This window comes from Hyla sarda, chromosome 1 (assembly GCF_029499605.1).
Source record: "Hyla sarda isolate aHylSar1 chromosome 1, aHylSar1.hap1, whole genome shotgun sequence".
NCBI lineage: Eukaryota > Metazoa > Chordata > Amphibia > Anura > Hylidae > Hyla > Hyla sarda.
Window position 1 is genome coordinate 559,294,140 of NC_079189.1, and position 15,912 is coordinate 559,310,051.

General features: G+C 45.2%; 1 protein-coding gene and 3 non-coding genes across 5 annotated transcripts in view; 3 read left to right on the plus strand and 1 right to left on the minus strand.

Moving 5' to 3' along the window:
* PLPP1 (phospholipid phosphatase 1) overlaps window positions 1–3,042 on the minus strand; it is a 76,751-nt gene extending 73,709 nt beyond the window's left edge. The window contains exon 1 of one of the 2 annotated variants that reach the window (XM_056542481.1): window positions 2,714–3,042. In XM_056542481.1, coding sequence (XP_056398456.1) covers window positions 2,714–2,771 — 58 coding nt within the window. In that variant the 5' untranslated portion in view covers window positions 2,772–3,042. The remainder of the gene's footprint in view (window positions 1–2,713) is intronic. The other variant, XM_056542488.1, reaches the window with a different exon arrangement.
* Window positions 3,043–13,432: 10,390 nt separating this feature from the next.
* Window positions 13,433–13,596, plus strand: LOC130336528 (U1 spliceosomal RNA). The gene has a single exon (XR_008877954.1). It is a non-coding gene; the product is annotated as a U1 spliceosomal RNA (small nuclear RNA).
* Window positions 13,597–14,331: 735 nt separating this feature from the next.
* On the plus strand, window positions 14,332–14,495 carry LOC130336539 (U1 spliceosomal RNA). Its single transcript, XR_008877965.1, has one exon. It is a non-coding gene; the product is annotated as a U1 spliceosomal RNA (small nuclear RNA).
* Window positions 14,496–15,230: 735 nt separating this feature from the next.
* On the plus strand, window positions 15,231–15,394 carry LOC130336550 (U1 spliceosomal RNA). Its single transcript, XR_008877976.1, has one exon. It is a non-coding gene; the product is annotated as a U1 spliceosomal RNA (small nuclear RNA).
* The last annotated feature ends 518 nt before the right edge of the window (window positions 15,395–15,912 follow it).

Sequence of the window (15,912 nt, forward strand, 5' to 3'; positions counted from 1 at the left end):
CACAGTGCTTGACCACAAGGGATCATCCGATCTCTACATTTGGGGATCCTACCTTTTCCTCTACACCCATTCCCTGTGATTGTTGACTTGAGGAGTGGGTTGGTACATGTTCCATCTCTACTGAGATAAGAGTACAGCACTTGGCTATCTTAGGCATCTCCAAACACTAGAGTGGTTGTGTGTGCGTGCTGATCTGATGCTCAAATGGAAGCGAAATAAGGATCGGTTGCTATGGTCAACAAGGCAATTGAGCCTGTCGTTATACCTACTGACTTAAAGGGGTATTCCAGGAATGTTTATTTGACTATGCTACAGGAGCTGTAAAGTTAATGTAGTTCATAATATAGTGTCTGTACCTGTGTGTGACGGTTTTCTCATCAATTTTTATTTTTACCAGCATACAAAATGACTTTTGTCTCAGATTTTTCCCAGGTTGCAATGCGATCGAGACCTGACTCACTAGTCAGCTGATGACAGGGAGCCTGTCTGCTTCAATGGGTGGAGCGATCGCTTGGTGGTAGAGAGAGATCAATCTGCAACTAATGCAACAGTTGTAGGCACCCTGATTGAAAATCACAGGTCTTTTGAATGGATGCAGCTCATTTGTGTTTCAAATGGGTGGGGTGGTTGATGTGTGGGAGGGAGGAAAATGGAATTCTGGCATTTGTAGGCAAAAGAAGAAAACTCAAACAGGAAATACCAGTTCACAAAAAGCTAGCCACAGTGTTATGGTAATCTCATGACATAGCCATTTAGCCCCAAGACAAGCACAGATCCTTCCTAAGCATGTCCATTACTGTCTGCCAGGTACGTACTAAAATCACCTCATGGTGGATAACCCCTTTAAGTATTGACTTACGCTACTGCTTTATTGCCAACAGCGCCAAATATATTAAGGCAGCAAAAAAAGAAAGTAAGGTTTCTATTAGGCTGTAATAAGTAGTACTCAGCCTTTTGTAGCATTTGGTCCGGTTTTTCCTCATGATTTACATCAACCTAACCACACCTGGTTCTAGTAAGAATACATCTGGATGGGATGGAGCAGTCAGCAGATTTCTCAAAAATGGCGTAATCCATAAATGCAAAAACTTGGTTTTGCGGTTATCTGGACTATAGTATGCGACTGTGTACCGAAACAACAGAAACAGTCCAAAGGAATGATTTTTAATCAACTGTAAAAAAGAACTATAAATCCCAAGATACACAAACAACATTTTTTGTTGTCTTCCTTCTGATATAAAAATCAGATATCAATAGCAGACACAACTGGAACACTGCAGTCACCAACCTGACAGAAGGATATTTAATGGGGACTGTAGTGTTAGCCAACCTCTCCAGCTATTGCCAAACTACAGGGATCCCTCAACTTACTATGGCCTCAACATACAATGGTCTTTTCTGGACCATTGGAAGTTGAAACCTGACTCAACATACAATGCTACGGACATTCCAGATCTGTGAAACGTGTCAATGAACTGACCAATCAGAAAGGGCATTCACTGGTAAAACTCCTGTATTACTGAAGCGTATGCACTGACTGGTGTCTGATAGGGAGGTATTACATGTACAGGGAGGTATTACATGTTCTGTACTACTCTCTGCAGAGTTAGCTGCTCCTTTGGACACAAGGTGAGGGCGGCTCCATGTTACTTTTTTTAAGGACATTGCGTGTACTGAACAGGACCCCAAAGAAGCTCCTGTCCTCTACATAGACCAGTGCTTCCCAAGCAGGGTGCCCCCAGCTGTTGCAAAACTACAACTCCCAGCATGCCCGGACAGCCTTTGGCTGTCCGGGCATACTGGGAGTTGTAGTTTTGCAATAGCAGGAGGCTCCCTGCTTGGGAAACACTGAAATAGACAGTGATTTACAGCTCCCAGCAGATCTTTCTTACTTTTATATGTAAGGATTTGCTTTATCTTTATTAGTTATCTACTTATTTTTCTTTAATTCTGACTTTTTCCTATTTTTGGATGACCTTTTGGTGCCTTTAAAACCAATTACCAGGTTTCCATAGAGTTATAGTCTCAACATACAATGGTTTCAACATACAATGGTTGTCCCAGAACCAATTAATATTGTAACTTGAGGGACCACTGTACAACTTGCTTGTCATCCAGTAGTCCTTAGTAACAAATCTCCAGTAGTTGCAAAACTACAACTCCCACATGATAATCTGACAGCCTCCTAATACAGTTGTTGTTGTTCAAGAGCTCCTCCAGCTGTTGCAAAACCACAACCATACATGCAGCTTTAATTATACAGTTGGCACTTAGCAATAGGTCTCAAGGTTAATTTATCCCCAACCGGGGTGCCTACAGCTGTTGCAAAACTACAACTCCCAGCATGCCCGGGCAGCCAAAAGGGGCATGCAGAAAGCTGTAGTTTTGCAACAGCTGGAGGCACTCCGGTAGGGAAATACTCCTCTTGGTAATCTTTTTTGCAACAGCTGTAGAGCCATAAGTTGTGGACTTCTATTGATAAGCAGCACGTAAAGTAGAGTATAAAATAAATAAAAAAATAAGACCTAGTAAAAGGGAGGTCAGGGAGGTTAGTAGATCACACGAGACATGCAAAGCAGAAGCCGCACAGATTACACATGTATGCGACAGGTGACATGCACGGCACAAAGGATCGCCTGTAGGTGAGCAGAACCTCCCCATATTTAAAGGGACAGAGAAAGCACATGCTGAGCTTACGGAACACGTTACATACCGAGCACCACGCACACCACGTCCAGGACCACGAACGGGATCCTCGTTTTGTCAAACATGTTGCTGGTTTTGCTGTTAGCGGCTGAACGTCCGCAGGCAGAGAGAGACACAGACAAGCGGCGGTCACTAGAGGAGGCTCAGCAGTCTCATGTGTCACTGGAGGAGGCGGCGGCGGCTCAGCAGTCTCATGTGTGGCTGTCGGTCCGACTCCAGGAAGCCTACGGTCCAGACGGCTCGGGTTGTCATAGACTACAGACACGTGACATCACAGACCTCAGCGCACAGTCTGCCCGGTGCTATGTCTGCCCACACCGGGACTCTGGTGCTCTGTAATGTTGATAGGACGGTCCTAGAGGAGGATTAACGTGACGTAGCCAGCAGCGATAAGCCAATGGTCGAACGATATGTCTCGTTGGGCGGTGACTGGGGGAGTGGCCTCGCCTAAACCATGTGATCAACTTATCCTTGTCAGCTACGTCACGATAGGTGTGGAGAACAGGGCGGTGCCGAGGAATGCGGTGAGGGCTCGAGGTTATGAGGGCTGATGGGTGAGAGGTTGCGAGACCTTGGATGAGGGGAGGGACCGGAAGTGACGTCACTGCCTTATATCTTACCCACCCTTTTTTTTTTTTTTTTTAAGTGTGTCGCACAGTGACGTCATAAGCGTGCGTTGTGCATGCACGTGGTCGCAGGGTTCTTTATAAAGTTCTCGGAGTACTGCGAGGAGATTTTATCTACGGATCGTCGAACACACTTTATAGCGGTGGATTCCAACCAAGCTGCCTCCAGTTGCTGTTGAACTACGACTCCCAGCATTTCCGGACAGCTAAATTGAAGACATTGTCAAAGGGATACTCCACTATTTTAAGACTTATCACCTATCCGCAGGTGTCTAAGTCCAGGAGGTTCGACTTCTACACCTGCAGCATGTCGGAACGCGGTCCATGAGCTCAACATAGGAGTGCCTTCCATACAGCAGCGCTTGTCTCTGTGGAACACGTGCTGACATGCTGCTGTATACCCTGTGAAAGATGGAGGTAGGTGGGTGGATCCCAGAGGTTGGACCCCCACATTGTGTGGATATGGAATAATTTTTAAAATCTAGTGGAGTAATCCTTTTAAGTAGTAAATAAACCTAGGTTATTTTTCATACCTGGGGGGCTGGCTTGCCCTATTATATGTGAGCATGATGTAGGAACATGTGCTAAAATAAACTTTACAGTAAGGGGGGGGGGGTGTCTTAAGTCTGTTCCTGATGTGGATCAATGATGGTGTTAATGGGGCCTCTCTTTCATCAAAGTTCAATTACGAACATACAAGTTATTGAATAAAAGGATGTAAAAAAAAAAACCCTATTAACCTATTTTTTTACCTTAAGGAGCAGGTCAATTTTATTTTTGTATTTTCATTTATTCCTCTCCCCTTTAAAAAAAATCCCCCTCTTTATTTTTATTTTTCTATTTCCATCAACAAACCAATATAAGGGCTTGTTTTTTGCATGACCAATTGTACTTTGTAATGATACCTCTCATTTTACTTAAAATGTCCGGCAAACCCCTAAAAAAAAATTTTCAAGTCGAATAAATGAAAATAATTTAGCAAATTTTTGAGGGTTCACTTTTGTTTTCACACTGTAAAATTTATGGTAAAAATGTGTTCTTTATTCTATGGGTCAATACGATTTAAAATGATGCCTGTGATTACATACTTTTCGATTGCACTATTTTGTATTTTTACCCAAATTAGTACATGTAAAATCTCTCTAGTTTGATATCTAACTTTTCCCTTTTTCTTGTATAAGGGGTGGTGGGTGGTATGAGGGCTAATTAATTTTTTTTTAGTTTATTTTTTTTTTTGCCATGAATATTTTTTATTGCTACCACATTGGCGTATGTAAAAATTTAAATACATATTTGTTTTGGAATACGATGTGACACCAAAAAATGTTGGCCTTATTTTTACGCCATTCACCGCATGGTATTGTTAGGTGATACAAAAAATTTGTTACATTTTTTTTAAATGCTTTTTGTGAAAAAAAATGGGAAAAGGGGAGGATTTACATTTTTGAGTGGGTTTTTCCAAAAATATATTTTTTGGCTTTACACCAATAAACCCCTTTTTTTTTTTTTTTTTTTTTTGGTTACACATTTGATAGCAATCAGATTGCCAATAGTCTCCAGTGCTATGGATAGGGCATAGTACTGATCAGTGTTGTTGGTGATCTTCTGCTCTGGTGTGCTCTCTGACCAGAGCAGAAGACCCCAGGAGACGGACAGACAGGTGAGAGGGACCATTGTCTATTTTAGATGATCCGTGGGCGATCTGATTATCTATGGAATTGTGTGCATTGCTGCAGATGCTGTGATCTGTATTGATCTTGACATCTGAGGGGTTAATGACGGACATCAGTGTGATTGCTGTTGTCCGCCATTACTGGCGGGTTCCCGGCTGCAATCAGCAGTACATGTCGTAAACGTTGTGCATATGCTTACGGTAATTTTTAGGACGTAAATGTATGTCCTAAAGTAAGAACTTTTTAACTGAATTACAGAATTACAATTAAGTCGATTTTTAGGGGAAGCTTAAATGGGTACTCCGGTGGAAAACTTTTTTTTTTATATTTTTTTTAAATGGTGGCAGAAAGTTACAGATTTGTAAGTTACTAATATGAAAAAAAGCTTAGTCCTTTCAGTACCTTTTAGCAGCTGTATACTACAGAGAAAGTATTTTTTTGTGTTGTCCACAGTGCTCTCTGGCCACACCTCTGTCCGTGTTAGGAACTGTCCAGAGTAGCACAGGTTTGCTATGGGGATTTTCACCTGCTCTGGACAGTTCCTGATGCGGTCATCAGGTGTAAGCAGAGAGCACTGTGGACAAGACAAAAAAAAAATCGAAAAATATAACGATTTTCCTCGATTTGAAAGGATTAAGATTTTTATTTTTTTAATATAAGTAATTTACAAACCTGTTTGACTTTCTGGCACCAGTTGATTTAAAAAAATAAAATAAAAAAAGTTCTATCGGGGTAGGTACAGTACCCCTTTAATATGTTTTTTTATGGCTGTGCTACGGCCCTGAGGTTTGATTAATAGACCACCATCTTCAATGTCCTAAGTTAAAAAGTCTGTATTATTTTTGTTGTAGATACAAGCTTTGAATGTAGGGTTTAGCTGTATCATAATTAAAAGAATTATGAAAAACTTTAGTAGAGGAAGAGTGGTGCAGTTGCCTATAGCAACTAAACACATGGCATCTTTAATTTTTTTTTACAGGTCTTTTCAAAAATGAAAAAAACTATTTTGTTGGTTGCCATGGGAGCAACTGGTCAACTCTCCCTCATATTGGTTTTGACAAACCTCCTTCCCTTCTATGAGTGTTCTTCACGAGAAGTTGAGTAAGTGAATATCGCACTACTCAATAGGGGAGGGAGATTTATGAAAACCTGTCCAGAGTAAAAATTGCAGAGATGCCTATGGCAACCTATCAGTAACAAATGTATTACATAGGGCAGGGGTTGGCAACCCCTGGCATGCGTGCCACTCATGGCATGTGGGGTGCTTTTGGGTGGCATGCGGGGCTCTGTCTTGAGATGCGCTTGCTCTGCTAATGGGGATCCAGGACACTTGTCCCAGATCTCCAGGCGAGGAAGCGCTGTTTTTAGGGTATGTTCACATGCGTGGATGTTCAGCATATTTTACACTGCAGATCCACTGGTGAAGGCCTGCTCTATGCTGTCTTTATATGTGCCTGCTTGTAGTGGCAATAAGCAGCAACCAGCAGACACACTGCAGCGATGTGCGAGTCGCAGTATACTTGCACATCGCAGGAGCTCTCTCTCTGCCTAGCTCAGAGCAGGGAGAGTGGCTGAGATGTGCGAGTAAGCTGCGCATATCGCTGCAGGCACTTGTAAAGACAACATAGAGCGGGGCTTTCACCAGCGGATCCGCAGCTAAATCGGCGCGTGTGAATATACCCTTAAGCTGTGTGCACTTGTGCACACAGAGCTAAGCCTCCTCTGTGTGAGCTGCATCACCTGTGGCTTCACTGCGAGGAGACCTGTGACATCTGCCCCAATGCAGCACAGGCGTCTGCACTGTAGTGGGAGAAGAATGCAGCCAGCCTGTGCTGCCCAGGAGATCCCTGCCTGTGACATAGGTGAGTAAAAGGTTATTATTTTTTTTTGATGGGATGAGGGGGGTGCAGGTGAGGAGGGTGTGACAGGGAGGGGGAATGATGATATAAATGTGAAGGAGAACTGGCTACTTCCCTACCTACACAATGATAGGGGTGCAAGTAATGATGAGGGGGAAGGGTGTGGATGCAAGTGATGATGGGGTGCATGTGATAATGGGGATGTGCAAGTGACAGGGAGGGGGGATGATGATTTAAATGTGAAGGAGTGCTGACTACTTCCCTACCTGGCTACCTACACAATGATAGGGGTGCGAGTGAGGATGAGGGGAAAAGGGGTGGGCAAGTGATGATGAGGGGGAAGGGGGGTGCAAGTGATGATGGGGTTGCAAATGATTTGGGGAGTGCAAGTGATGTGGAGGGGCTGACAGGGAGGAGGCTGATTTGGATATGAAGGAGCACTGGCTACCTACACAATAACCCGCCTGGCTACCTACCTTTTTAATTTCCTGGCTGCATACCTACCCACCTACTTAGTCACCTGACTATCTACCTACATCGCAACCTAACTACCTACTTGCTACCTAACTACCTACCTATCGACCCAGGTACCTACCTACATAGCTACCCATTTACCTACCTTACTACCCACCTATGAACTTACCTCCATATCTACTTACCTACCTGCATAGCTACCTACTTATATCCAAGGAAAATTGTAGCTCACCAAAGTATAAAGTGCATAATTCAGTGCATTTTATTCCATTTCAAACAATGTTATAGAGCAGGCTACGTTTCGTCGCTTCTCATGCTTGACAAAGGCGAAGCCAGGTAGCTGAAACATAGTTAGCTCTATAACGCTGTTTGGAATGGAATAAACTCCATCGAATTTGGCACCTCTGGGGACTACACAGGAAAAATGCAGAAACTAAGATGTTTATCTTGCAGATGCTGCAGTGATGGGTTTTGGCTGTAAGAAGTCGTCATGGTGGTCTGAGCCAGAAGGAGAACAGAAGGAAAGAGGACGACGCTGAGTGGAAAATTGTGAGTCAGTAAATGTATGTATATTATTGCACAACACGACTGGGGTCTGTATTATGTAATGGTGGAGGGTGTGTATTGTGGTGGGGTCTGTATTTTAGTGGGGGCTGTATAATGTTGGGGTCTGATTCCGGGGTCTGTATTATGGTGGAGACTGTTTCTGGGGTCTGTATTGTGGTGGGGACTAGTGATGAGCGGCATTGCCCATATTAGAATTTGCAATATGTTGTGAATATATAGATGAATATTCGTCCTATATTTGGGAATTTTGCGTATTTGTTATATTTGCATATGTGAATATTCGCATATTCGTGTATTGGAGGAAGAAAACAGTGAGGGGGTGAGCAACTTTACTATTGGTTGCTAGGGATGTTGTTAATAACCTCTGACAAGAGTATTTGCGTTATTCGAATTGTCCCACAAGTGAAAAAGAAGGCATATGCGAACATTCGCACATGCGAATATGCTCATATGGGAAAATTCACATATGCGGGAAAATAAGCGAATATTTGCAATTTCAAATATATAGCTAATATATTTGCGATATTCGTGATAAAAATTCGAAATGCGAATATTCGCGTCCAACACTAGTGGGGACTGATTCTGGGGTCTGTATTATGGTGGGTGGTGATCCTGTGGACTGTATTATGGTGGGTGGTGATTCTGTGGTCTGTATTATGGAGGGGTCTGATTCTGGGGTCTGTATTATGGTGGGGTCTGAATTTGAGGTCTGTATTATGGTTGGTGGTGTCTGGTTGTGGTTCTGGGGTCTGTATTATGGTCCGCATTGATTCTAGGGTCTGTATTACACAGGTCTGAGTTAAAATGGTTGTTCTCACTGTAAGGTCCTTGGGACAATTCTGTAAACAACCCACCTTATTACAAGCCACACACCCACAAACCCCACCCACATCAAGCCAAACCCACATCAAACCACACCCACAACAAGCCACACCAATGTTGCCGACACATCAAACGACTTTGAAAAAACATTTGGGCACAGCACTACCAAAAGGTTGCCTATCCCTGACATAGGGCATGGTGATGATTGCATTTTTTACTCCACTCCATATGATGCTTCCTCTGCAACTTTTTGTGTGACAAATGTGTGATATTAACCTGTTGGGGACGAAGGGCGTATGCATACGCCCTTGCGTTCTGGTACTTAAGGACGAAGGGTGTATCCATACGCCTGTGGGAATTTTGGGGACCGGACCGGGGTGACTTCTGATATCTATCAGCATGCACCCCGTGCAAATGCCCAATGACCCCCCCCCCCCCCCATATGTCGGCGATTAGCGCAAATCGCAAGTGAATTCACACTTGCGATTTGCGCCGATTACGGGTCTATGGTGACCCGGAAAAGAAGGGGGATCACGGTTATCTAAGACAACTACGATCCCCCTACAGCGATAGGAGTGAGGTGGCAGGGGTGCCACCCCTCCTATCTCTGCTAGTGGTGGTCTAGACGTGACCACCAATAGCAGATAAGGGGCGGAGGGGTTTACTTTCGTTTTCCCCCATGCTGCCCACCCACAATAGGCGGGGCAGGATGGGGACCGAATGCCGAAGGTCCACTTACCCCTCCGGAGGCTGCGGGTGGCAACGGAGATCGGCGTGTGTGGCAGAAGAGGACGGCTCCCTGGATCCTACGGAAGCTGGTGAGTTGCCTAGCAACATCTGGAGGGCTACTGTCTGAGCAAAACTACAACTCCTAGCATGCTCAAACAGCTCTTTGCTGTCTGGACATGCTGGGATTTGTAGTTTTGCAACATCTGAATGGTCAAAGTTTGGAAATCACTGGGCAGTGGTCTATAAACTATAGCCCTCCAGCAAACAGCTGTCTCGCCATGCTGGGAGTTGTAGTTGTGTAACCTCCAGCTGTTGCATAACTACATCTCCCAGCATGCCTTTCGGCGATTAGTACATGCTGGGAGTTGTAGTTTTGCAACAGCTGGAGGCACACTGGTTGGAAAATACTGTTCGGTAACAGAACCTAACTGAAGGTTTTCCAACCAGTGTGCCTCTAGCTGTTGCAAAAGTACAACACCCAGCATGCACTGTCAGTGCATGTTGGGAGTTGTGGTTTTGAAACAGCTGGAGGTTTGTCCCCCTCCCCCATGTGAACGTACAGGGTATATTCACACGGGCAGGTTTAGAGTAAGTTTCCTGCTTGAAGTTTGGTATGTGGCAAATTTTTCGCCGCAGCGCAAACTCCTAGCGGGAAACTCACTGTAACCCACCAGTGCAAATGTACCCTAAAAACATTACACTACACTAACACATAAAACTGAAAAACTTATTGTATGGCAGGGTTTCCAAAACGGAGCCTCCAGCTGTTGCAAAAGAACAACTCCCAGCATTTCTGGACAGCCACTGACTGTCCAGGCATTGTAGGAGTTAAGCAACAGCTAGAGGCACCCTGTTTGGGAATCACTGGCGTAAAATACCCCTATGTCTACCCCTATGCAATTCCTAATTTAGTCCTCAATCGCGCATGGTGCTCTCTCACTTCAGAGCCCTGTCGTATTTCAAGGAAACAGTTTAGGGCCACATATGGGGTATTTCCGTAATCATGAGAAATTGCACTACAAATTGTGGGGGGGGGGGCTTTTTCTCCTTTTACCCCTTATGAAAAGAAAAAGTTAAGGGTTACACCAGCCTGTTAGTGTAAATATTTTTTTTTTTTTTTTACACTAACATGCTGGTGTTTCCCCATATATTTTATTTTCACAAGCAGTAAAAGGAAAAAAGCCCCCCCAAAATTAGTAACGCATTTTCTCCTGAGTACGGTATGGAATTACCCCATATGTGGGCGTAGAGGCCTAAATTGGTGATTTGCACAGGGGTGGCTGATTTTACAGTGGTTCTGACATACACGCAAAAACATAAATACCCACATGTGACCCCCATTTTGGAAACTACACCCCCCACGGAACATAACAAGGGGTATAGTGAGCATTTACATCTCACAGGTGTTTGACGAATTTTCATTAAAGTTGGATGGGAAAATGCTGTTGTTACCCTAAATTTTTAATTTTCACAAGGGAAAATATGAAAAATAAAGCCCCCCCAAAATTTGTAACCCCATTTCCTCTGAGTAAGAACATACCCCATATGTGGATGTAAAGTGTTCGGCGGGCGCACTACAATGCTCAGAAGAGAAGGAGCGCCATTGGGAATTTGAAGAGAAAATGTGTCCGGAATTGAAGGCCACATGAGTTTACAATGCCTCCAAAATGCCAGAACAATGGACCCCCCCCCCCCCCCCCCACATGTGAACCCATTTTGGAAACGACACCCCTCGTGTAATGTAATAAGGGGTACAGTGAGCATTTACGCTCCACATGTATCTGACAGATTTTTGGAACAGTGGTCCGTGAAAATGAAAACATTTTTTTTCATTTGCACAGTCCACTGTTCCAAAGATCTGTTAAAACGCCAGTGGGGTGTAAATACTCACTGCAGCCCTTATTAAATTCTGTAAGGGGTGTAGTTACCAAAATGGGGTCACGTGTGTGTGTGTGTGTGTGTGTGTGTGTGTGTGTGGGGGGGGGGGGGGGGGTCCACTGTTCTGGCACCACAGGGGGCTTTGTAAATGCACATGGCCCCTGACTACCATTCCAAACAAATTCTCTTTCCAAAAGCTCAATGGCGCTCCTCCTCTTCTGAGCATTGTATTTCACCCACAGGGCATTTTACGTCCTAACATGGGGTATTTCCATACTCAGAAGAAATGGGGTTACAAATTTTGGGGGGCATTCTCTCCCATAACCCTTACTAAGAATGGTAAATTTTGGGAAGAAACTGCACTTTAGTGAAAACCTTTTTTGTTTCATTTACACATCCGATTTTAACGAAAAGTCGTCAAACACCTGCGTGGTGTTAAGGCTCAGCTCACTGGACCCCTTGTTACGTGCCTTGAGGGGTGTAGTTTCCAAAATGGTATGCCATGTAGGGTTTTCTGCTGTTCTGGCACCATAGGGGCTTTCTAAATGTGACATGCCTCCCAAAAACCGTTTCAGCAAAATTCACTCTCCAAAATCCCATTGTTTCTCCTTCCCTTCTGAGCCCTCTTCTGCGCCTGCCGAACACTTGACGTACACATATGAGATATTTCCTTACTCGAGAGAAATTGGGTGACAAATTTTTGGAGGCTTTTTCTCCTATTACCACTTGTAAAAATTCAAAAACTGGGTCTACAAGAACATGTGACTGTAAAAAAATGAAGATTTAGAATTTTCTCCTTCACTTTGCTGCTATTCCTGTGAAACACCTAAAGGGTTAACAAACTTACTGAATGTCATTTTGGATACTTCGAGTGGTGCAGTTTTTATAATTGGGTCATTTGTGGGGTATTTCCAATAGGAAGGTTCTTCCAATCCACTTCATACCTGAACTGGTCCCTGAAAAATTTTGATTTTGAAATTTTTTTGAAAAATTGGAAAATTGCTGCTGAATTTTGAAGCCCTCTGATGTCTGCCAAAAGTAAAAACATGTCACCTTTATGATGCAAATATAAAGTAGACATATTGTATTTCTGAATCAATATCTAATTTATTTGGAATGTCTATTTTCCTTACAAGCAGAGAGCTTCAACGTTAGAAAAATGCAAAATGTTAAAATTTTTTATCGAATTTTGGAATTTTTCACCAAGAAATGATGCAAGTATCGACAAAAATTTACCACTACCATAAAGTAGAATATGTCACGAAAAAACAATCTCTGAATCAAATTTATAACTAAAAGCATCCCAGAGTTATTAATGCTTAAAGTGACAGTGGTCAGATTTGCAAAAAATGCTCCCGTCCTTAGGCTTATAATGGGCTCCGTCCCCAAGGGGTTAATAATGCTGTCCACTGTTATTTTGTAAACCAACTGAGGCCTATTGTAGAATTGCATTTCAGCCCCAGTTGCAAGAAAAAAAAAGTTGCATATGCTAAAATACTGACTGCTGCTTGATATCATTGCTATGTTCTTTTGATATGTGTTGTAAAGCAAAATCTGCAATGCAAAGTCACTAATCAGCATCATACAAATTGTGTAACAAGTTACTTTAAAGGTAGACATGAGTAGATGTCGTTTTCTGTTGTACAATGATTTTTTAAATATCTACATTATTAGGTTTCTGTATTAGATGAATAAATTAGTTCACTATCATATTAGCTATTTTGACCTCACAACTCACACCAATATAAGACATAGTGGAAGCGGAAGTCATAGAAAATCTGATTCTGTCATTTCAAGCTGGACTTTTGTCCTTTAAAACGCTTAAGGTCTATTATACTTATATAGACTTTATCTTTTACATCCGTCGTCGTCGTCGTCGTCGTCGTCGCCGCCGCAAAGTGAATCCGGACCCTTGGGACGCCTTAGTCGCGGGGGGTGGGTCAGGGTCTCCACCCTTCTCCACTTGTATCTGTATGTTCTGCAACTGTACTGGCCCCCCTCCCCCAAACCAAAACCATGAGGGAAAGGAGCCGAAATCGCACCAATGGAGGTGGTCTGCGTCCGAGGGGCGCCTCTCCGGCTAGGCGCCGAACAACTCATACTTACCTGGCAGGGGAGATACCATGATCACTAAGGTGGTTCTCCCAGGGTGAGGCTCATCCATTGCACTCCGGGTGTGCTGACCCCTGCGATTTCCCCAAATGCGGGAAACTCGACTGCATAATTTGTGGTAGTGGGGGACTGCGTTCGCGCTTTCCCCTGATTTCCTCTGGTCAAAAATAGTGCTCGTCTGTTGTGCCCTGGGTGGCTGCAGAAGTGGTGCGCCTGCTCCATCTTCTTCTCCTCCTCCACATTTTATCAGTCGAGTTTTCCTGCTGTGTTTGGGTGATCTTCAGGGCTGAGCACACCGTGGGGTGCGATGGTTGAGCCTCCGTGCGAGAATCGAGTGTGTGCGGGTGCTTTGCTTTCATTCATCCATGGGCCTGCGTCTCCCCCTTGTGGTCAATCTGCAGTGCCATCCATCCCGGCCGGTCCATTTATTTTCTTGAAGTTGTGTTGTGTTGTGTTGTGTTGTGTGTGTGTGTGTGTGTGTGTGTGTGTGTGTGTGTGTGTGTATGCCTTTCAGCTTGACTTCCTAACCTCCTTTCCTCCGTATGCAGCCCTGAGCCTTCCTCCTTGTAGGCGTGGCAATGTTGAGACTGTGAGCGAGCGGCTGCACCGCACCGCCCATCCATGCAAATATCCAGTTTTGTGTCTGTCTGTGGCGTCTTTGCAGTGTTGTGATGCACGCCGCAAAGTGAATCCGGACCCTTGGGACGCCTTAGTCGCGGGGGGTGGGTCAGGGTCTCCACCCTTCTCCACTTGTATCTGTATGTTCTGCAACTGTACTGGCCCCCCTCCCCCAAACCAAAACCATGAGGGAAAGGAGCCGAAATCGCACCAATGGAGGTGGTCTGCGTCCGAGGGGCGCCTCTCCGGCTAGGCGCCGAACAACTCATACTTACCTGGCAGGGGAGATACCATGATCACTAAGGTGGTTCTCCCAGGGTGAGGCTCATCCATTGCACTCCGGGTGTGCTGACCCCTGCGATTTCCCCAAATGCGGGAAACTCGACTGCATAATTTGTGGTAGTGGGGGACTGCGTTCGCGCTTTCCCCTGATTTCCTCTGGTCAAAAATAGTGCTCGTCTGTTGTGCCCTGGGTGGCTGCAGAAGTGGTGCGCCTGCTCCATCTTCTTCTCCTCCTCCACATTTTATCAGTCGAGTTTTCCTGCTGTGTTTGGGTGATCTTCAGGGCTGAGCACACCGTGGGGTGCGATGGTTGAGCCTCCGTGCGAGAATCGAGTGTGTGCGGGTGCTTTGCTTTCATTCATCCATGGGCCTGCGTCTCCCCCTTGTGGTCAATCTGCAGTGCCATCCATCCCGGCCGGTCCATTTATTTTCTTGAAGTTGTGTTGTGTTGTGTTGTGTTGTGTGTGTGTGTGTGTGTGTGTGTGTGTGTGTGTGTGTGTGTATGCCTTTCAGCTTGACTTCCTAACCTCCTTTCCTCCGTATGCAGCCCTGAGCCTTCCTCCTTGTAGGCGTGGCAATGTTGAGACTGTGAGCGAGCGGCTGCACCGCACCGCCCATCCATGCAAATATCCAGTTTTGTGTCTGTCTGTGGCGTCTTTGCAGTGTTGTGATGCACGCCGCAAAGTGAATCCGGACCCTTGGGACGCCTTAGTCGCGGGGGGTGGGTCAGGGTCTCCACCCTTCTCCACTTGTATCTGTATGTTCTGCAACTGTACTGGCCCCCCTCCCCCAAACCAAAACCATGAGGGAAAGGAGCCGAAATCGCACCAATGGAGGTGGTCTGCGTCCGAGGGGCGCCTCTCCGGCTAGGCGCCGAACAACTCATACTTACCTGGCAGGGGAGATACCATGATCACTAAGGTGGTTCTCCCAGGGTGAGGCTCATCCATTGCACTCCGGGTGTGCTGACCCCTGCGATTTCCCCAAATGCGGGAAACTCGACTGCATAATTTGTGGTAGTGGGGGACTGCGTTCGCGCTTTCCCCTGATTTCCTCTGGTCAAAAATAGTGCTCGTCTGTTGTGCCCTGGGTGGCTGCAGAAGTGGTGCGCCTGCTCCATCTTCTTCTCCTCCTCCACATTTTATCAGTCGAGTTTTCCTGCTGTGTTTGGGTGATCTTCAGGGCTGAGCACACCGTGGGGTGCGATGGTTGAGCCTCCGTGCGAGAATCGAGTGTGTGCGGGTGCTTTGCTTTCATTCATCCATGGGCCTGCGTCTCCCCCTTGTGGTCAATCTGCAGTGCCATCCATCCCGGCCGGTCCATTTATTTTCTTGAAGTTGTGTTGTGTTGTGTTGTGTTGTGTGTGTGTGTGTGTGTGTGTGTGTGTGTGTGTGTGTGTGTATGCCTTTCAGCTTGACTTCCTAACCTCCTTTCCTCCGTATGCAGCCCTGAGCCTTCCTCCTTGTAGGCGTGGCAATGTTGAGACTGTGAGCGAGCGGCTGCACCGCACCGCCCATCCATGCAAATATCCAGTTTTGTGTCTGTCTGTGGCGTCTTTGCAGTGTT